This window comes from Kogia breviceps, chromosome 13 (genome assembly GCF_026419965.1).
Source record: "Kogia breviceps isolate mKogBre1 chromosome 13, mKogBre1 haplotype 1, whole genome shotgun sequence".
Classification (NCBI taxonomy): Eukaryota; Metazoa; Chordata; class Mammalia; order Artiodactyla; family Physeteridae; genus Kogia; species Kogia breviceps.
The window spans coordinates 63,070,451-63,093,431 of NC_081322.1; the positions used below are offsets into that span (position 1 = coordinate 63,070,451).

Below are 22,981 nucleotides of genomic sequence, written 5' to 3' on the forward strand. Positions count from 1 at the left end.
TTTAATTAAAAGAAATAAATGTCTATCACAGAAACTGAAGACAGAATACAGAGACTTTGACCTTCTGAAATATTTCTTTCCAGATTCACATCTATTCTCTTAGTCAAGTTTATCACTCTGGCCATTTTGTACTGTGTCAGGTTAGCTAAGCTGGAACTACCTTTCCTTCCCTGTGTAGTTCTGGGTAAGGGCTGCCCAGAAGAGAAATTTGCCTGAGACTTGGAAGGCCAAAGTGACGCTCAGCCCTGTGCTTGGGGGGTTGGTGCCCTGGACATCAGTGCAGGTTGTACACATTGTTGTGATATGCTGTTCTCCTTGTTGGCATGCGGAGCATGAGATCTGCACCCAGATCTCCTCCTCCAACTTCTCCAAGTACCAGGCCAGGCACACGGCCAGGGCTTTGTGGGGAAGGACATCAGTTTTTCTGCAGGTGGCCTGTGTCATCAGAGTTGACATGGTGAGAGACAGATGTGGGTTCCAGGTTCTTATGGATTCCAGTTTGCCCTAGCAGGGTCCCTTGTCTTTGTTCCCCATGCTCTGCATCCAGCTTTTCCTCCCACCTGCTCTGCTGACCTGCAGAGACTTCAGGCTGCAACCCGATGCAGAAGCCACGGGCTTCACAGACTCCACCAGCTCTTCTTTGCGGCCCTGATTAGTGACTTTCTCCTTTGCCTCTAACCGTCCCCTACCAGACCTTTGCTTGATCAGCAGCTCTCACAATTATGCGAGGTCTAATCCCTGTAGGAAATTCCTTATCTCATATCACTCACAGCAGTTCTGCTTTTCTGGTAGAACTGCTCACACTGTCTTCTCATCCAGGCCTTTCAATACCTAACCTCCCTTTAATTGACTGTACTTTGGGCATTTCACTTATTCTCAAGGGATCGTTAGCTATCAGAAAAGGGTGATGAAATTTTAAACTTCATCTTAATATCTCTAAATAGGCATCACGGTAGACTGGGAACCAGTCTATGGCGTCTGGGGACACTATCTATAGGCTTCTGGTGCCTGGGCTGGAAGCCTCCACAGCACCCAGAACCACCCAGCTCCAGCTGTTAACAGAAAGAAAGAAACTGCTATCCTGTTTAAGCCACTGTTATTCTGGTCTTTGTTATAGCTGAGTTTGAATTCCAACCAACATACACACTAAACATTGTCTTAATCAAGTTTAGTTATTCAAGTAAATGCACATCAAAAACTTCTGCATTCTCATCATTATTTTCCTTCTCTTTTATCCTGTAGCTCAGCCTCATAAAAAAATGTACATGCTCGCTTAGCTAGCAGAGCTTCAGAAAAAGAGACTGTCTCTATCCTGCATAAAATGCAGTGGCCCATTAAAAGCCTCATGTGATGGACAGTGATACATTATTTTCATTCATTCTTATTTCTAATATATCTTCAAGGAGAGGACTGAACTGACAATTAACAGTTGCTATCAAGACCAACACAGTTCTGCCTATTCTTGTCTTGGCCATTTCAGAAGACAAGAGATGTTTTCATGAGAGCAAGTCACTTAACTTCTCTGAGATTCAGTGTCGTCATTTATAAAATTTGGTGAATACTTTTCTTCCCAGGCTTGTTGTGAAGGTAAAATGAAGTACTCCAAAATATGTATAAACTTCCTAGAGCAGTGTTTGACATAATAGGTGCCAATAAATATTAGCTGAATCTAAAGCTTAAATTATGTATTTTTTAAAATTAGTATAGAATACAATTAAAGGAATTCTAGAAGGTAAATAATAAATAGCCTCCAATAAATTTTTCCAAAATCAGATTGAGCTTCCTGAAAAGGGGAACTCTTGCTCTAATACAATAAAGTATCAAATGATATGTGAGTGACTGAGGATTTACTGTACTTTTCAAAGTTACCCAAAAACTAAAGAGAAGAAGAGTATCATGAGCTCAGGAGGACTCTTACCATGAATAGGTTGGCTCTGGAAGTTTAAGATCAATGATTCTCATATTATAATGTGTCATGTCATAACCTCTGCCAACCTGAGAGGTTCTCTGAATGAAAACAAAGAGGGCATCCTTTTCTTAATTGATCTATGATATTTCAAAAGATTGGATCAAGAAAACTGATGCAAAAAAGAAATATTTTTAGTTTTATGATGAATATATACGGAAAAAAAGATGCCAGCAAAGGGACTCAATGGAACAATAAATACCACCTGAAGTTTATCAAGTAAGCAAATCTTATTGATATAGAAAGTTTCACAGACAAGGTTAAGTTGATTTCTTGGTACAAGGTAGCACTCATATCTTGCTCTTCTAATAGACTTTAAAGAGTTTCTGACAATAACAATTTTTTAAAGGTGCTTACTCAAATTTCATTAACTTTATGTATCAGAGTGGCCACGTAAGTATTGTTATTGCTGCATGTTATGGCTCCCCAAAATTCATATGTTGAAACCCTAATACCCAATGTGATAACATTTAGAGATGGGGACTTTGGGAAGTAATTAGATCATGAGGGTGAAGCCTCCATGGTGGAATTAGTGCCCTTATGAGAAGAGACACAAAAGATCTAGTTACTTTTCTTCTCTCTCTCTCTCTCTCTCTCTCTCTCTCTCTCTCTCTCTCTCTCTCTCTCTCTCTCTCTCTCTCTCTCTCTCTCCCTCTCTGTCCCATACAGCAAAAAGTCTGCCTCTACAAACCCGGAAGAGAGCCCTACCAAGAACTGAATCTCCTAGCACCTTGATCTTGAACTTCCCAGCCTCCAGACTGTGAGAAATAATGTCTGTTCTCTAAGCCATGGCAACCCAAACTGATTAAAACAAGTGTCTCACAGGTGCACACCCAAGATAATTGAATCTTGAAAGAATGGTAGAAACCTGTTTCCAGGAAATTATTCGTTAATGATGTTTATCATTTTCAGTCTTAAGAAGCAGGGTCAGGGTCCAGGAACAGGTCAGAGAGAGCAGAGGTTGATGGTATTGTAGCATTTCCTCTATCTGCCCATGCACAGTCCCTTATGAGGAAATCTGTCTACTCATAGTGCGAAAGGAAGGGCCATCTTCTGGACATCAGTGCTTTAGATCATGTAGTCCAATCTAGCCAAAGCTGCTTAGACTAAAACAACCCCTTATGACCTGGCACAGCAAAGCGCAGTGTACATCAGATTCCCTCTAAGGAATTTGAATGAATCAGTATCTAGAGACTGATCTCACATAGACGTAGGAGTAGAAACTAAAAGATGAGGAAGCAGAGTTGAAGGAGAGGCCGTATCAGCCATGTGCAAGTCCAGTTATTAATTAACTGAGATAAAGCAGGTCAAACCTGCTGGTTGCTGACCAGAAAGAAGCAGACACAGGGAGCATAGCTCAATCCATTCAACCAAAATCTCCTTGAAGACAGGGACAGTATCTGCCTTGTTCATTACTGTTTCCCTAATATTGAGCATAGTTCCTGGCTATTAAAACAATTAGTCACTGGGTACATATCACTTGAATGAAGAGTTAAGAGTGGATCACTAGGACAAACCCTCTCCAGAAACACTGTCCAGCATCTGGCACCAGAAACCTGCACGTGTTCATGAGATTCCTTCTCCTTCAACACAGCCTATGTCTTTTAATTATTCTTGAACCTCCAGCACTTCCCTTTATGGGAGCAAATTTGTCTGCTCCTTGATCATTGTAAACAAGAGTTTCAATATCAACTCTGTAAGAGAGGAAAGGAAGGAGGAAGAAAGAGAGAGATGGAGAGGAATGAGAGTAGGAGGGAGAGGTGACAGGTAGGAGTTGAGGGTGGTAGAGAGAGACTACCCTTGATTTTTAAGCTCATCATTTTCTAGTGAGGCGTAAAAAACAGCCTTCACAACTTCCCTACAGAGAGGTTTAGACTTTGGACGTGAGGCTAAAAGATGAAAGAACTGCAACAAACAACTTATTCTAGCAAACTCGAGTTTGCTCAAGAAAAGTGATTAAACATTGTCACTGCAATAGACTGACTATATCAAATAAAACAACCTTGTAGCTACCTCCCTGTAGACTGTTTGTACTATGTTCAATGGGAATGCATTGACTCCCATTCTCCTGTTTAATAGACAGAGTAAAGTGCCCCAGGAGGTTATACTAGCAATCAAATATACTTCAATAATGCATTATCCTTCCCATAATAATTCCTTCTTAATTCCCTTCTTCTTCTTTATTACTGGAATGCATCTACTATTGTATCTTTAAGAAAATCTAAACACATTATTTTTTCCTTGCACCTATGAAGAAAGTAGAGAATGATATAGAAGACAATGTCCCAGTAAACTTTGTTTTCATAAAACACTATATTCTCTTGAGCAACAAATATCTTTCAAGGTCTGACTCATTCCTAATCAACTGATATTAAAGTATCCTCATATGACAAATAATGGGAAACTAATCCTTGGTTGAACACTAGCCCTGCGCATTTCACAAGGCAGATATAAGCCAACCATACTTTCCTCTTTAGCAGAAACATCAGGTGACCAATATCATCCCTATCTTCCTTCTAGTAGTTCCATGCATAAGGTAGTATAGCAGTAGGATGCTCTGACGGGTCAAAGATAATATATAACATTCATAAGGGGAGAGAGGGAAGGAATAAAAAATTAAATACTTACTTGGTCCTAGACCAATTGAAAATGCAGCAACATAAACAAGCAAGCTGGCTAAGGACAGCCATTTCAAAAAAGCTGGGACGTCCGCAGGGTCTGTGATGATCTGGTATTCAGTTTGGCTTAGTCCAGCATTCGATAAGGATGCCAAGGTCGTTTCTCCTCTCTTCTCCAGGTCATTTCTCATGGGCCTTAGTGAGCTTCTGCTGTGGGAAGCCATCCCTTTAAAGGATTCTCTAAGAGTGTCATTGCTGGCTGACACGTTACCTGGTCCATAAAGCACAGACTCATCCAAAGACTGGTTGATAGGACTATGGTTTCTGCAGATATTGGTGAAGTTCATATGGATGTTGAGATTCACGATGCCCATGGTTACCAATGAAGCTGCCATCACAGAGGAGCCGACACACAGGAGGGTTTTGCTCCCGACATGGTCTACAAGAAGGGTGGCCGGGATGGTGCTGACGACCTTGACAACCCCAACCCCTGTGGAGGCGAGGCTAGCTGCCTCGTTGCTTTGGAAGCCAACGGACTTCAAAACAGTGGATGCATAGAATAATATGTTTGGCTGGCCAGTGATTTGTACAAAAAATACCAATGTTAAGCCTATCATGATTCGGGTCCTCATGTTGTCCTTTGAACGAAACAGATCTCCAAAACTGTACTGATATTCATCTTTCAGGGAAGATTTTATCACAGTGAGTTCCTCCGTTGTATCGGAGATGGCTCTCAGCTTTCCGAGAACCTTGCTAGCAGCTTCCTCGTGTCCCTTCATCACCAGAAATCGAGGACTTGGAGGAAGAAAGTACATCGCAATCGCCTGCAAAACTCCCAAGGGAATAACAAGGCCGAACATGTATTTCCAGCCATGGGAAACATTGGCAAACGCGTAATTTGAAATGTAGGCAAAAAGAATGCCAATGACAATCATCAGCTCGTTCAGCGACACAAGGAGGCCTCTCTTGTGCTGGGGAGCAATTTCTGCGATGTAGACACACGTGGCGATGGAAGAGAGTGAAATGGAAACCCCAATAGCAATGCGTCCCGCTATGAGAGCCGCATAAGATAAACTGATGATCAAGACCAGGCTCCCAAGTCCAAGGAGGCAGGATGACAGGATGATGGCGGCCCTTCTTCCGCACCTGTCAATCAGGACCCCTCCGATGAGAGAGGCCAGCAGGGCCCCGATGAGGAGGGAGCTCACAACCATTTCCTGCTCGTGGCAGGTCAGGGCTAACAAGGTTCTTATCTGAAGAAGAGCCCCAGAGATGAGCCCAAGCTCATACCCCACCAGGAAGCCGCTGACAGCAGCCGTGACAGATGACAGGAGAGTAAACATACCGCAACCTACGAGCAGAGAGAAGAAACAGGTCACTTCTGAATTGTGTCCGATGGAGACTTAAGCTTGTCTAAGTCTGTTTTTCATAGCCCTGAGTATAAACACATATAATCATAGTCAAATAACACACTAATCAAGACATGATTAAAGAAGGAAAAAATCCTTTTTCTTTCATTTTTGGGGAGGAGAGGGGTGGAGACATTTAGAAAGTTATTTCTTCTATTTGTGATGTGATGTTGGTTTTCGTTTTGAGCAGACAGATATGCGAGATAAGCAGATGACAGATTATGAGGACTGAACAAACAAGGACACGGTTTCATTCCTGCCTTGGTGTTGGATGAGAAATTCAGAGGGCATGGCTCCTCGGGTCCCGCTGTCCAAGGCAAAGCCTTGAGGGCAGGACAGAGAGCGAAGCAACCTCCAGAAGGGCCCCAGTCTTCCCAGCGTGGAACCTGGGGCAAAATGAAGCACAGCCTCCAGGAAACCTGCCCTCCGGTCTCCTTGGCCGCAATCGGGCCACTGCTGGCTTTTGCTGAAACACATGAGGGTGTTGGGGGAGGCCAGGATGTGAGCGCCTCCACGAATTCAGGGCTGGGTCAGAAAGGAGGCGGAAGTAGGTGCAGGGAGAGGACCCGACGGCAGCCATCACTCACTCTGAGGAAGGAGGAAGGGGCATGGGACAGGGGGAAGAAGAACAAAGGGCTTTATACTGTTCCTTTCTTGTAGGGTTAACATCTGAGGGAAAATGGTGAAATGTTAAAAGTCATTAATTTTCGGTGGTAGGTACATAAGTGTTTGTTACATGTCTGTAACTTGTCATAACAGAAAGGATACAAGACAAAAAGACAGAGGCTTAGGGAAGAGTATCACGGGTCCAGGAAGCAGTAGTTTCCAAGGCCGGAGCACAGAAAAATCGCTCGTCCTGTTTTAGGAGCTATGAGATGCCAGGACGTCATGTCATGTATGGGGGTGCAGCGTGGGCTTGGGGAGGGGTGTCGGAGGGGGCATCAGTGAAAGTGGGTAGGTAGAGAGGGAACACTTCATGCAAGGTCTGGCAGGTCACAGTGACAACTTTTTATTGTATTCCCAATACAGTGGGGTCCATGCCCGCTGACCAGTAAGAGGGAAGACACTCAGCTTCTTGCTGCTGTGTGGAGACTAGTTGTCCAAAGGCAAGACTGGTAGCAGGGGGTAGCCTGTCACCTTAGTCTTGACAAGAGACGGTGCCAGCTTGCATGTGGGTGTGAGGAGTGGAACTGATGACAAGCAGAAAGATTCAAGAGTTAATTTGGAGGTAAAAACGATGACACTTGCTCATGAATTGGTGTTGGAGGGTAAGGAAGTGGGTCAGAACCCAAGATGGCTCCCTGGCTTGAGCAGTCTGTTCGGTGGTTTTACAATATTCAGTACCCGGTATGCGGGCTTACGTACTATATGGGCCACAGGTGGACCTAGGGAAGAAGCAGAAGGGACCTGGCTGTGGGCGGAGATGAAAGGAGAAGTGGAAATCAGAAGTTCCACGTTAGATTTACTAAAACGGTTTACTTGTTTTACCTGTAAGGTGTTCCGATTAAAATAGCAGGTAGCGGACTGGGCATACAGATTCGGAACTGAAGAGGTAAGTCAAGGCTGGAGAGATGTACTGGGGATCCAGCAGTGTGTATTTGGTATTTACAGCCACAGGGATGGGAGAGATCACTAAGGGAGACAGAATAGAGGAACAAGAGAAGCAAGATGAGGACGAGGACCTAAGGAATGCCAACATTTAGAAGAGGAGGCAAAAGCAAAGGCGATGAAGAAGCAGCAGAATGAGATGTGTGTGAAACGGACTAGAAACGTGTGCTTGGACACACAATTATCACAGGCTGAGCTAAGGCTGTTCAACAATGCCATTGCTGGAGTAGGAGGTGTGGTTTAAAAATGCCATTTAGCTTTGGTGAAAGGAGCAGGTCAGCTAAAGCTGATCTGACATCGCTTCCCACCACAAGTATCCAAGGTGTTTTACATCTCTGGGATCCTGATGGTGTGGAAAAGGGGAGACTCCAAAAATAAACTTTAAAAAGCATCAAATATTTAGATGGAGGAGCAAACAAAAATGCAATAATCCACAATAAAATAAAGTTGATGTATGAGCATTGCGAATACAAACCATTAAATTGAAACTACATCAGCAATTTAACCAGCTAATCAGAAAACAAATATTTAACATCATTACACAGCAGGCATCTTCCTAGGTACTGGGAGATATCTATATACATGTACAGATATCTCTCTATACATATCACAACGAAACAAAACAGATGTGGTTCTTGCTCCCCAAGAAACTTAACATTCTAGTGATATCTCTATTTTCTATTATTTATTATGTACTCTTTTAATTTCCACATGCAAAATGACTTTGAAGTACTTTCGTGCTCTCAATTTCCACATATTCTTTTTTCCCACGTGATCTTAAAATCCTCAACAACAAATTTTCTTCTGCCACAGGTGATCTGAGTCCGATTCTCACATTTGGATAAGAATATCACATTGCTCCGTATCTCTTCTTGTCATTGTTCTTTATATCTAAGTTTGATGTGCTGATTAGGGTGTGTGCTCTGGCAGTTGGTCTCCAATAATCAGGTTGGAGAAATAAGTGACTCTGGAGAACGAGGCACTTGAGAGGCAAGTTGAGTGAGGCACCCCAGAAGCAGATTTAGAGGGACAGAGGGCAGCATGGGGTACTGCGTCAAGGACACGGGGAAGAGATGCCAGAGCTGTGTGAGTAGCAGAGGACAGTCTTTGCCATCTTGTCCTTCTCCTTCACCTTCCTTAGTCTCCCCATTTTGTTGGATGGGAAATTGTGCTTCCCTAGAAAAAGAAAGACCCCTTGAGATACAAGAGTTCCTTCCTTTGATGCTCTATTATCCTACTTTATTTTTATGTTTACTTTTTAAAAATAAACTTATTTATTTATTTTTGGCTATGTTGGGTCTTTGTTGCTGTGCACGGGCTTTCCCTAGTTGCAGTGAGCGGGAGCTATTCTTCGTTGCGGTGTGTGGGCTTCTCATTGCGGTGGCTTCTCTTGTTGTGGATCACGGGATCTAGGCACATGGGCTCAGTAGTTGTGGCTCGTGGGCTCTAGAGAGCAGGCTCAGTAGTTGTGGCACACGGGCTTAGTTGCTCCACAGCATGTGGGATCTTCCTGGACCAGGGCTCGAACCCGTGTCCCCTGCATTGGCAGGTGGATTCTTAACCACTGCGCCACCAGGGAAGCCCTCTATTATCCTACTTTGGAGAAAGTCGAGGCAGTGGGTTAAGGAGGAAAGGGGATGGGGGAAGGGGTTCAAGTCCCAAAGCCAGCTTCTTGTGGTCTTGGGGAATTATCCCTTGACAGAAGAGAGACCCAGCTTTTTCTTCTGCTTTCTGGACTTAGCTTCATATGCCTAGTTCTTTTATTCAGGGTTCATAGGACACTGACAGACTGGGATGTGTGCAGAGGGTCTGGAAACCATCCTGGTTTGTCAGTGTCCCTCTTGAGACCCAGCAGCTAGCACTGAGTATAATTCTTTAGAGATATAATAAAATTGTCTCCATATGAATAAAAAATTCTCTTTATAAAATTACAAGATTTTAAAAATTATATATCACAGTATTATCTACCCATCTATCTGTCATCTATCTAGGCAATTTGCCTTCAAAAGCTTATACAGTTACACTAGGACATCCTATGACCCTATACTCACATAGGTTGGGGGGAGGATACCAACACAAGGTTATATGCTACAGAATTAAGCTATGGTCTTTACTAACTGAATTTTATTTGAAGGGTATATCTTCCCCATTATATGCTTTAAGGGCTACTGACCCAAACTAGCTTCCCCACTCATCTCACGACTGCTGTTTATTACTGCTGAGGTTCCATTACAGTCCTCAGGCTGCCCATTCAGGATTTGGAATTCTAATTCAGTGTGGAAGGCTAGACCCTAGCGCTTCCAAGATCTCAACCCTGTGACACTTTAGGCCTTCCACCGTGGGAAATTTTCCTGGTGCTATTTTACCATATAAATAAAATGAAGAAAGACATAGAGTGGGTTTTTCTTTTTCTGTGTCTACTTTTTGGTTGATGATGATAGAAGCAGGATGCTATCCTATGGATGCCAGAACGTAGAGATGACTTTTCCAAGAAATCTGACCGAGAACGGGAGGAAAGAGAGAGAATGTCTGCCTAAACACGAATGGCAGAGTCTGGTGCAGCTGGGTGGACTGAAGAAAAGCAGCCAGCACTACAGGAGAGAGGAGGGTGAGGAATCATAATTGGAGCCTTTTCAATAAGCATCCAGCCCTGAAGCCAGTCCGCACTTAAAGTTCATGGTGAAGTTTAGCATTCCTGGTCATTTGGGTCATGGTCTTGATCCACGAGGGCCCTTCTTTACATCCCAGTGTCCCCCCCAAAGATGCCATAGGGAATTCTCAGCCTTTTGTGGACATCACAGAGGTAGAAACTATCTAGAAACTTGCAACTGGTACCCACAGGCTCTTGGGTCATGCCTACCCTCTGGGTCTCTTTGTTAGACCAGCCGTGTTCCTTTTGATGCGATGATAATTCCTTAGTAAGATAATAAAGTAAAACTGTTCCTATTGAAGATGTGATCACAACTCGGAGGCTTTATGCAAATGAGCACGGAGACCCACATCCCGGGCACAAAGGACAGGCAAGCCCCGCAGGCTAAGAGGCTGCAGCCGCCTTCACAATAGCTGCATTGTCTCCTGCTCACGGTGACTCAGACAGAACCGCAACTTTTACTGGCAAGCACATGAAATGCTCCATTTTTCACAATATTTGAGTTTCTGCCCGCTTTCTTCTTTCCTTTCTCCCCCATGTGCCTATTATAGCGTAGGTACATAAATGGACACACAGCAAACACCGGCCGGAGGACTGAATCCTACAACAGACTGGAAAGCAGCGCGCACACACAGGTCTTTCTTCAGCAGGCAGCCAGGTCATTATACAGCTTGACCAACTGTGAAGGCTTCACACATTTAAAAGACCTCTTACTTCATGTTTTGCTTGAGAAAAACTTGCAGTGGCCCCCAAATGGCCTTGCATTTGTGTTCTCCTCTTTCTCTGCTCCTTCCCTCTGAATACCTTTAATTCCAACCCACCATTCAAGAGTCATTTCAAGTGCCACCCCCCCCCATGATGACTACTCTGCTCTGACACCTTCTGCTGTCCCACCCCAGCCCCTCTGCACTCCTGCTGTGCACAGAATGCAGGGTTTCAGATATATGACGGCATACTTCTGTCACTCATTTACTGACCTGTTTGTCTCCCCCTCTTACACAGAAAGACCTTGAGGGCAAGAACCCCACTTTCTTTTTTATTTATTTATTTTTATTTATTGATTTGGCTGCGCTGGGTCTTAGTTGCCGTAGGCGGGCTCCTTAGTTGTGGCAGGCGGGCTCCTTAGTTGCAGCTCTAGGGCTCCTAAGTTGTGGCATGTGAACTCTTAATTGCAGCATGCACGTGGGATCTAGTTCCCTGACCAGGGATCGAACCCAGGCCCCCTGTATTGGGAGCATGGAGTTTTAACCACTGCACCACCAGGGAAGTCCCCAAACCCTGCTTTCTTTACATCTGTATTCTTGCCTCTAGTCTTTGGCACAAGGTCAATCCTCAATAAATATCTGTTGAGTGAATAAATAAATGAATGAATGAATGGTAACAGCACTGCAAATGGCAATCCTTGGTCCTCTCTTCCCCATGGTTGGTCAACAGACTAAGGTTAATACCTAGTATGACTTAAGGGTTAGCACCTGGAACTTTATAGTCACATAAATGCTTAGCATCTGAACAACATGCAATCGGTATTTCAGCACTGTTTCAGCACTGTTATTAGCCAGTTAACATGGCACCATTGCAGGGACTCTAAAGTGTTCCACTGTCACTCGTATATTTATGTTTTATTTAATGTCAGCCCCATGCACAGGCTTGTTCACTAGTCACTCAGATTCCATGTGTAGCAGTCTCCTTTCTGGGGACCAGGTTTTCAGGTCCTAACAACAGTCTCCAGGCACAATTCTCCAGCCCTTCTGCACCACTGGTTGTTTCTGGAAAATGCCTGCCCTTTCCCAGACTTGTGCTCCTCTTCATGCTGTTGTCCCTCACTTACGGCACATGGCACATCTGGCCTCCCTCCTTCACAGCCTAGGGAAACCTGAGTCTTTGAAGATCTGGCTCAAATATCCCCCCTCTACAAAATCTTCCAGACTCCCTCTCTGTAGTTAGTATTCATCTCTCTTCTCTCTTCTGCCTTTGTGTCCAGGGCCTTACAGCACTCTGGATTAGTCTGTCTCCTGCTTAGATTGGGAGTCCCTTGAGACTAGAGTCTGTATGGGGGGGGGGGGGCACATAGGACCTAATGCCAGAGCTCTGCAGAGGCTATTGGATGCCCAGGAAGGAGAGCACTGGCTTAATCAGATAGCTCCCTTGTACGGAGGGTGTGAGGAGAGTGTGGTGTTGTGGTATGGTGTTTTCAACAGCTGTCAAAAGTTCCAGAGGCTTCCTCTTGGCCTTGGACCATGTGTGGTGCTCCCTGTGATGATAAATATTGGGCACTATCCTTTATCTAACCACTTTCCCCCCCCACCTCTCCCCGTACCCCCATCCTCTCTTTAACATGCAATGAAACTCAGAACAACAGACAACATGGCCTTTCTCTATATCTAGTATTGTTTGGACTTTCTAGGACAAAAAGGTAGGAACTTTACTTTCTTTCCTTTTATTTTTCCAACCTCACATAGTACTTTCACAGACATACTTTTCTGAAACTAATCTTCTCCAAATTCTGTTGGCTGGGGAGGTATAAAGAGGGGGCATAAGAGCACTTCCCTGCACTTTGCTCTGTTGTTAACACTCCTTTTCTGCCTGATTCCTTGTAGGACTTTCATTCTTTTCCTTCTTTCCTTCCTCTTTCGTCTTTCCTTCAATTTGAAACTTTCACCAGGACAAGTCAGAGTACTTGTTTCTTCTAAATTTTTTTTGCTACTGGTTGAGTTCTCCTACTCAGAAAAGATTTCCTCTAGTATTTTGGGGGGTTTTTCCTTCCCATTTGTTTTGGAATAATTATTTATATGTTGGCTAAATATATTCATTTCCTCATCTCTATCTTATTGTTCTTTTTATGTGCATCCTAGAATAGCTTCTCTTATTTATCCTCTGCATCACAGATTTCAGATAATAATTCTGCTCTTGCAGTTTTAGACTCCAACACTTTACACATCTCATATTAGGTCTATTAGCATCTCTGATCTCAGCTAGTTCCATCTTCACCTCAATTTACTCTTATCACCAGATGTTGTCCTGCATCTCTTTTTTCCACAGAGTCCATTTTTTTTTAAGTGTAGAGAACAGAAATCAGATACTGTCCAAAATGTATTTGTTTCCTGTAAAGAGAAATCTTAAAACTCATGCTTTGCTTTTGTATTTAAAATGTGCTTGACAAAACCAGATTGCCACATTCTCTTTACCCAGCCCCCAAATCATTTATGATATTTTTGACGGCAGGAAACCAAAAACCTGAAAAACAAGGGCATTTATTGTTTACTTTGCGAGAAGACCAAGTTGAATTTGGTGTCTACAAGGATTCACACTCTATGAATCCTTCTGTTCCTGCCTCCTCAGAGGGTTGGCTTTTGTCCTCAATCTGTCACCATATGTGCAAGGTGGCTGTCATAGCTCTAGATATTAGATGCTTTCACAACCAGACTCAAAGGCAGCAGACAATGGAAGAAGGCTTAGGGCAAGGGGTAATCCCCACGTGCCTCTTTCCTTTTATCAGGGAAGGAACTTTTCAGAAGCACCTTGGAAGATGATGGGGTTCAGGACATGGTACCCCAAAATACAAACCCTTGGCATATTGAATATGTTAAGCTGAAGGAATTTGAGAAAATGCCAGATACAGGAAGGTGGCTCTAGCCTTCCCCCTGTGCTTCCCCCCCAAGCAGGTCATAAAACCCTCATGTGAGAGGTGCTCTCTGTTATACCCAGAGGAAAAGAACATCCTTATCTCAGAAGACAAAGGGGCACCAAGAAGAATTCAAACAAACATCCTTGCTAAGTTTCCCCTGGCTCACTACACTTACCTCATACTCCTTGACCTGTCATCATATTTTCATGACTGTCCACTGTTCATCAAATCTAGGCTAAAAATACTCAAGCTTAGTCATGTCTTTGGGTCTTTATTTCCTTATGAAGGTTTCCATGTCACAGAAAACTTATATTAAATAAATATGGATGCTTTTCTGTTAGTCTTTGTTAGTTTAATTTTAGGACTCAGCCACAGGCCCTAAAAAGGTTGAGGAAAACTTTTTCCCTTCCCTACAAAGACTTGCCCTAACGTCTCGTTGACCAGAACTAGTGAGTTCCACAGTCAAACTTGGCTGCAAGAGAGACTAAGTGAGTATCTGAATCTTCTAGTTCCCCAGAAGGGAAAGACCAAGAAATAAGAAGGAAGTTGGAAAAGCTGTTGGGTTTTCAGCATCTGACACACCTTAGTCTAGCCACGCAGTTGCAGTTGGAAACTCTCATAGTTAGACCTGAAGGAGCAGTTGACCATGCACAGCTGCTAGCCAAATTTCTGATGTCTGGAAGTTATTTTTCTGGAGTGACCCCACTGGACTGAGAAAGGAATTTTTTTTCTTCCACTTTTTGGTCCCCTGACTATGAACAGACTGTCATTTTTCGCTTGTCATAAACAATTCATGCAAAATTACAACTTCTAGAAGGTACCATTCCAGTGGCTCATTTGGACTTTGTCTCTTCTTAACCCTGATTTCACATTCTAGAATGCAACAGACAGAGTTGCTGAAATCTTGAAAATTGTAGCCCTTAAGAGGTATAGAAAGAGAAGTGATGGCTACAGGATACGGTGGGCGGAATTGGACCATGGAGCCAAACCTTCTGACCCTCCGAAAAAGCAGCTCCGGGGGAGTCTGTGGAGATGCCATCCTTTGATTGATGAAAATTCTCTCATTAGGGGTGCTGAGTGAGAGTTTGTGGACAGCTAAAATATTACCGCCCTAGTTTATACATTAGGCCCGTATTTGCATTTTATTTCGGGGTAAGTTCTAACACATGGATGAATATATCTGGTTTTAATACTATTGTAATTTTGCATCTCTTTTCGTCTTTTCAAGGGGATTTTCAATAGATAGTTAAGAGGGGGTGAATCAGCCATTTTACCCAGAGGCCTCTGATGTCTCCAGAGATTTTCAACGTGTGTGAGTTGTAGTGAGCGAGGGACTTTTGAAAACTGGCAAAGTCTTCAAAAAGGATCCTCATCCCATCAATGATTATTAAACATTGGGAAAAATAGTAACATACATATCTGTACTTCAAGATTTCATACATATGTAGATATGATTGAAAAAAAGGTTTTAATTCAAAGTGCGAGTGAATGCAGAGTAGCTTTCTGTCATTCTGTATTTTCTAATCAATAAATATAAAACTGTGAAAACTGTTATATGAGAATTTGAAGTTGTTTTTCTATTTAAAAAGGAGTCCAGGACTTCCCTGGTGGTGCAGTGGTTAAGAATCCACCTACCAATGCAGGGAACATGGGTTCGAGCCCTGGTCTGGGAAGATCCCACATGCCACAGAGCAACTAAGCCCATGCACCACAACTACTGAGCCTGTGCTCTAGAGCCTGTGAGCCACAACTACTGAGCCCATGTACCACAACTACTGAAGCCTGTGTGCCTAGAGTCTGTGCTCCACAACAGAGAAGGCACCGCAATGAGAAGCCCGCGCACTGCAACAAAGAGTAGCCCCTGCTTGCCGCAACTAGAGAAAGCCCGCGTGCAGCAACGAAGACCCAACGCAGCCAAAAATAAAAATTAATTAATTAATTAAAATAAATAAACAAAGGAGTCCAGGTTTTTCAATTTAAAAAAGGAGTACAGGTACTCAAAAATGGTTGAGAATCACCCTCAGTGCTTTAAAAATTCTTCAGTTAAGGAAATGAAATGCAGAAAAAGTAATATTGTAAAGCTTGTGGATGTAAAGTTCTTAGAAAGAGCACTTTATTTACTAAAAATGATTACCTAGACGGCCACCTCAGGGTTAAGGGGAAAGCCCATGGGTCATGTTGGTAATACAGTGGTGGGTTCTGGGAGATAGAGGGAGAACAGGAGAAAAGGTCAAGAAGCAAGAATATGTGTGTGTGTGTGTGTGTGTGTGTGTGTGTGTGTGTGTGTGTGTGTGTGAGAGAGAGAGAGAGAGAGATCAAGAAAGAAGGGCCAACAGAACCCAGAAATAAGAGAAATGAAAGAAAAGGTCAGGAGAGTTTGTCAAGTTCTGGGGGATGGGGATGGGAAATGAAGACAAGGGAACAATAGTGCAAGAGGCTGTAGCTTTTAGAAAAGTTGGTTTACGAGAAATTCCCTATGGTGGGTTTGACAGGAGAATTTTACGAATGGGCCCACCTAATATTTAATTGCACTATAGCTCTCCTCAAATTGTCAGTAAGAATAGACAAAGAACTTGCGTGAATGGGATTTGAGTATATGAAGGAAAAGGGCTGTAATCCACGCGTGGATTGGAGCAGGGATAAGAGAAAAGACCAGCTGCAGGAACTAACTGAAGGGCAAAAATCCAGGGGAAACAGGAAGTTGGTGCAAAAAGTGATCAGAAACCACAAGACTCCTAAGATGTACAGGTATACCGGGTGTGTGTGAGGATAGGCGGAGGGCATGTGGATTTAACTTTATGGGGGCTGGAGCTACTTTTGTTTAAATATTAAAAGAATGGTGATCCTATAGAGCTGAAGGATTTACAGCCATGCAGGTGGAGTTTTCCAAGACTCCCAAATTCTTTCACCACTATCATCACTTTCAGAAACTTTTCTTGATTTCTATAAACCAGTAGGATCTCTTCCTAAGAATTCCTCCTCTCATGATACTTATCACACATAGGTTTCATAACATGGTCCCTACTTACACCTTCAGATTCTTTCATAACCCTCTTTCTCCTGCTTTGAACTCTGTGCTTTCATCAGACAAAAATATTCGTAGTTCCCTGAATGTGCCATTCTCTCCTTTCCAAACTTGTATACAAGCTATCTTCTCTGCTTAGAATTCTCTCTGTAAATCTATTGGCCTCAGTGATACTTTCTTGACTCAACTTAGCCATACTGTCTTCCAGGATCCTTCAAAAACTGGCTGAGCTGCCCCCTCTGCACTACTGTGGCATTATGTGTCTGGCCACCTCCTCCCTTGTAGGTTTCCTGATCTCTCTCATCACCAATTGTTAATAAGTATTTGCATTGCATAAATGTCACTGGTTCACCATTGGACCCAGGGTCTAGCATCATGTCTGATTTCTAGGAGACACTCAATATTTGCTAAATGATTGTCTTGTCATTCTTTAGACTCTTATCTCTCTGATGAGTTGGTAAAACTTATGGACCTGGATAATGTCTTAGATATCTTTTTTTTTTTTTTTTTTTTTTTTTTTTTTTTTTTTACTGTGAAGTATCTGGCACTGTGCCTCTCACACAGTAGGTGGTCAATAAGTATTGCAGAATTAAATGCTCTTTAGTTCAGCTCAAGAAACACTTCTTCACTCACTCACTGATTTAACGATTAAGCATGTACTCCACGGCAGTACCGTCTTGGACACAGATGGCAGACAGTTTCAACTATGCGGACAGTGCAGTCAGCACGCTGGTCAATCCAAGCACAGTGCTGACACATTTCCTAGGTTACAAAATGGCTGTACTTGTGCCATTTGCATGTGAGCCCTGATGGAAATACAGAGGAAAAGGCATAATTCCTCCCTCTTATGAGCTACACAGTACTTTCTAAACACTTGCAGTTAGCTCAGAGCTCTGATAAGTACAAGAATATATATTTTATCTGGGAATTTATAATCTTATAGAAAAAGACATGTTACATGGAAAATTAGAGAATAGCTAAAACAGAATGCAATAAAGTTCTGAAAGGCGTATACTGGGTACCCAAATTCACGGATCAGATCACGGAACAGACCAGAAAGTAGAAACATTGGTGCTGGATGGTATTATCATTCAAGTGGGCAAAACCCTGGCTTGGATTTAGGATACTGAGGTTTGGATCTCTGGGCTATTATCCATGCTACATGGAGCAAGTCACTTTGCTTCTCTCCCAGAGGTACCTTGGCTTAATGCTGAAGGTACAATCTGGAATCAGAGCGTCTGGTTAGTTACCAGCTAGACCCTGACATGTCCCTTAATCTTTCTGTTCCTCTGCATACTCATTCCTAAAATAAAGATAATATTACATAACTCATAAAGTTGTTATGAGAATAGATGAGATAGACGAGTGGCTGGTGCACGCTAGTAAGTGCTTGGTAAATGTTAGCTGCTGCTCTCTTAGCCTCAGTTTCCCTATCTGTGAACTGGGGGTAATATTACCTCATTGGGTTGCCCACAAAACTCATTCAACAAAGATTTGTTTAGTCTGAGTCTATGGGGGAAAATCTCCATAACACTGAAGTAAAACTTTGAAACAGTCTCTTACTGATAGCAAAGGAAGTAAAATGATACCTTGTTTCCAGCATAACAATTCTGCCTTTTCATAAATTCTTGAATTCCTTTGTTTTTGGCAATACCTACACAATTAGGCTTATATTATTAAAAATTCTTCCTGTGATTTTGCCTTGGGCTTTCCACAATTTTGTTTCCCAATAGAAATGAAATATTCATTAGCTTAGGGATGTTCTTTCACGATACCAACTGATTAAAATTACAACTTTTTCCCCTATTCTTTTTTCTTCACTTCTCTATTTTATTTTTATTTTTTGGCCACGTCACACAGGATGTGGGATTTTTAGTTCCCCGACCAGGGATTGAACCCTTGCCCCTGCAATGGAAGGGCGGAGTCTTAACCACTGGACTGCCAGGGAATTCCGTCCCCTATTCTTAAAAAACCTTGCACATCTGAGGCTGAGATGTCATATCTAGATTAGCATTGCACATGGTTCCCAAATTCCACAAAGTGTGGGAAACAGATGCATGCAGGAGCAATACATTATAAAAAATAATAATAATAATATAAATAAAATAATATGGTTGTAGCTAACAGCCCCAGAGCCTAGTAATGCCAGGCAGACCTGTGTCATGAATGTTTCTGAGAAACAATTGCTTCCAAGGGAAGCACAATTTACCAGTTTAAAGTTTAATAACACTTGATTTACTTAAGGGAAAAAAAAATACTCCTATAAGTCAAAGGACTGCTTTTCTCCCTGATATTTTGGTACAACAGTATAAAGTGAGTCATGCTCAAAAAGAATGAAAATTCCTAAAATGAGAATAATGTGATCAATTATTTTAGTCTTATTACTTCTATCTAAATTGTATAGAAAAATTAGTATATCACTGAAGCATAGCCATTTTGCAAATGCATAAATGAATGTGCTGCGATGCAGGAAGGAAAGTGATACCCAGGAGCCAAAACAGAACAAAATAAAATAGAAAAAAAACTCATGTGAATTTATGATTTACTATGGAAGTAATATATTTGGTTTAACATTTCAGCTGGGAAATACTTGGAGGGATTTCAGGTTCTGTGCCTTTTTTTTTTTTTTGGCTGTTCCGCACAGCTTGTGGGATCTTAGTTTCCTGACCAGGGATTGAACTCGGGCCCTCGGCATTGATAGTGCAGAGTCCTAACCACTGGACCACCAGGGAAGTCTCAGAGACTGGGTACTTTTTGAGGGAAGATGGGATGAGAAATTATCCTCATTTGGTATTTGGTCAAATAGCTCCTTGGGAAGAAGCACATTTCAGCTTTTCTCCTTTCTTACCACCGTGACTTGGTGTACTTTCACGTGGCTTTCATTGCCTTATTTTATTCGCCAACTCATCCTCTTGGGGAGGACTTCATGAGAGAAAAATTGAACTTGGGAGACACGACTCCGTTCAATTTAAGAGTCTTATAGGGCTTCGCTGTTGGCGCAGCGGTTGAGAGTCCACCTGCCGATGCAGGGGACACGGGTTCGTGCTCCGGTCCGGGAAGATCCCACATGCCGCGGAGCGGCTGGGCCCGTGAGCCATGGCCGCTGAGCCTGCGCATCCGGAGCCTGTGCTCCGCAACGGGAGAGGCCACAGCAGTGAGAGGCCCGCGTACCACAAAAAAAAAATTTTAAATAAAAATAAATAAATAAATAAATTCACCTCTGATACATACATGGAAATTGGAGTTTCCGCAGGCAGTTCCAGGGTGGACTCATTGTATTTTGAGTTCTGTTTTCATCAGCTTCTACGAGGTCTAGACCACTGAAAAGTACCTCCTTGAGAATTCACAAAAAACATACCTGAGGGATCACAGTAGGGTCCTACCAGCTACCACCAGTCTCTTTCCTAAGAACGCAGCCACTCAGGTCCTGCTGGAAATGTTACCAGACAGGAGGGTAATGTTTAAAATATTTAACAACTGGACAGAGGCACTGACCTATCGGAATAGACACTGGCTATAAAACCTGTTCAGGCACGCTGGTGTTTGCTGGCTCATTTCAGGCCCTCTGGGTCAATGGCACTGTTGGTGGCTCCTTGGCCTGGCCTTGTCTGCCAGGCCCTGCCAACACAGGCACTCACAATACATGCTTGCTGCTGCAGCAGCCTAGAGGTGGTTTGTGGCAAGCGGCAATCTCTCTGCTCTCTCTCTGATGTGATATTAAAGGGGAAAAGAGCCCTGCTGCATGAGCCAAACACCACCCAGAGTCGGCAGTGAAACAGCTCCCGCCATGTTTATTTAGAGCCTTCTCCCTTCTGAGATCCCAGAGAAGCCATTTGCCTATGCCTCACTGTCACAAAAAGCCTCAAATTGAGACTTTTCATATGATTTCCAAGTGAGGTTAAATGTACAGCCTCAGAGATAAGCTGACTGAAGACAAAGGGGAGATGGTTATCTTTAAATCCGGTCTTACTTCCAGGCAAAAAAAGTCTATAGTCCCTCATAAATGCAAATGTCTATAAATTCTGTCATTTCCTTGGGAATATCAAGCTATACAACATCTTTTTTGCTGTTGTAATTGCCATCAATTTGTTAAATACACATGTTTTTAAGAACACAAATTTCTGTCAAGGGTTTTGTCACTTTTTCTTTTGATACTTAATACTGTATATATTTTATTAAAAATTTTATCTCTGCTTTTTTTTAAGGTATAGCTGATTTACAAGATTATATTAGTTTCAGATGTCACTTTTTAATATATGGAAAGCCCGGAAACATGGGAATGGCCAAGGCCTGGGTCTTCCCAAAGTGACCAGTCTGTTGGTCTCACAGCCAAAGCTCTGTTATCAGGTCAAGCTGGTCAGTCTGACCTTCTCTTCTGCGGTGATAAGTTTGTTCCCCAAAGTCTCCTCAGTCTGTCTTACAACTAGACTTCCCCTTGGGCTGCCTGAGGAAGCCTGAGAAAGCCAGACCTGACTCAATTCAAGAGGTTCTGTTTTAGGCTAATCCTGAGAGCCCAAGGCTCACGGTAGGAGCACAGTAAATATGCCTCAACCTCAAAAACACGGTCTGCATAGCCGGAGTGGTGATGGACCTGAGGTTTATTAATATGGTGCTGACCCAGGAGCCGGCTCAGGGCCACAAGGGATGAGAGAGGAGCAGAGAAGCAGCCAGGCTGCAGGTCTTTCTTTCTCCATCGCTCGCCTTTCCACTAAAGAGGCGCCATGTTTACTTGTCTTAACATACTGACCACCTACTCAGCTTCCATTTGCAAAAGGGAGTTCACAGCTTTCAACAAGTTTGAGAACAACTGCCATAGGGTATTCACCTCATTAGCAGAAGTGTGCATTTCTTAAATCTCAGACTGTGGCATCTCAGGTTTAGAAGGGTCTTGGAGGGGATGAAGTGCAGCCCTTTCAGCTGGTTCCGAGTCCAGTGCTAGCGATCTGGGTTCCACTGCTTTCGGCAGCTGCATCTGCAGCGCGCAGAACCGACACTCATATGGTGAATGTTGTTCTTGGTTTCTGACCTTTTGGGCAGATCTGAGAGGAAGAATGCAGCGCTGGTGGGGTAATGGGGGACTTAAGGAAACCCTCCTCCTAGCCAGTTGTTTGAATCATGAATTAGAAGAGCCTGGGAGACCCAGCTCCTGAGATGAAGGAGCAGGGCTCCTGGGCCACAGGTCGCCAGGGTCAGCTTTGGTCTGCCACCGCGTCAACGTGGGACAACCACACATCTTCTGGACTCATGCTCTCCTTGTGTAAGATGCCAGCAGTCCATGTTCCACACCCACCTATATCTGTTGTTGGCTCAAGGTACTGAGATTTCAAATTGAGCTCAACCTGCCCTACAAGGTCAATTATAATGTGTCTATGAACACTGAAAGGTTTACTAAAAATGTACCCACTTTGAGCCATAGCTTTTTGAAACTGAATTTAAATTCATTAGCTTCTAGCCATTGAAACAGAGCATTCTTTCCAGTTTAGAGGGGTTAGCCAAGAAAAACCTGCCAACACTTTTCATTACACACAATAGCATTAAGGGGGTACAATCAAAGAGATTAAGGTTTTTGTTTTCATTTGTCAATATCTCAAATGTTTCAATGACCTTGTCCTGGGTTGTATAACTCATTCCTCTTTGCATGTTACTTTTTTCATCTAGGAATATAGAACAACTTGCTACCTTCAAATGCAGGAAAAGTAGGATAATTTAAGCATGTTTTAAATACTCAGAATTTCCTGGATGAAACTATGGAAGTTTAAAACATAAAAAGGGCTTCCCTGGCGGCGCAGTGGTTGAGAGCGCGCCTGGCGATGCAGGGGACACGGGTTCGTGCCCCGGTCCAGGAAGATCCCACATGCCGCGGAGTGGCTGGGCCAGTGAGCCATGGCCACTGAGCCTGCGCGTCCGGAGCCTGTGCTCCGCAACGGGAGAGGCCACGACTGTGCTCCGCAACGGGAGAGGCCACGACAGTGAGAGGCCCGTGTAACTCCAAAAAAAATAAATTAATTAAAAAAATAAAGAAGTTGAAAGTAGTATTTGTCAAATATTTCATTAAACCTCAACATCTTCGTAAATCATAC

At 43.1% G+C, this 22,981-nt stretch overlaps 1 protein-coding gene and 1 non-coding gene across 4 annotated transcripts in view; both read right to left on the reverse strand.

The window, feature by feature from the left end:
* The window catches only part of SLC2A12 (solute carrier family 2 member 12), a 55,387-nt gene that overhangs the window by 30,201 nt on the left and 2,205 nt on the right, over positions 1-22,981 (reverse strand). For 2 of the 3 annotated variants that reach the window (XM_059082976.2, XM_067010842.1), the window contains exon 2: positions 4,595-5,935. In XM_059082976.2, coding sequence (XP_058938959.1) covers positions 4,595-5,935 — 1,341 coding nt within the window. Of the gene's footprint in view, positions 1-4,594; positions 5,936-21,726; positions 21,758-22,981 lie in introns of those variants that run through there. The other variant, XM_067010841.1, reaches the window with a different exon arrangement.
* Positions 19,561-19,633, reverse strand: TRNAD-AUC (transfer RNA aspartic acid (anticodon AUC)). Its single transcript has one exon. It is a non-coding gene; the product is annotated as a tRNA-Asp (tRNA).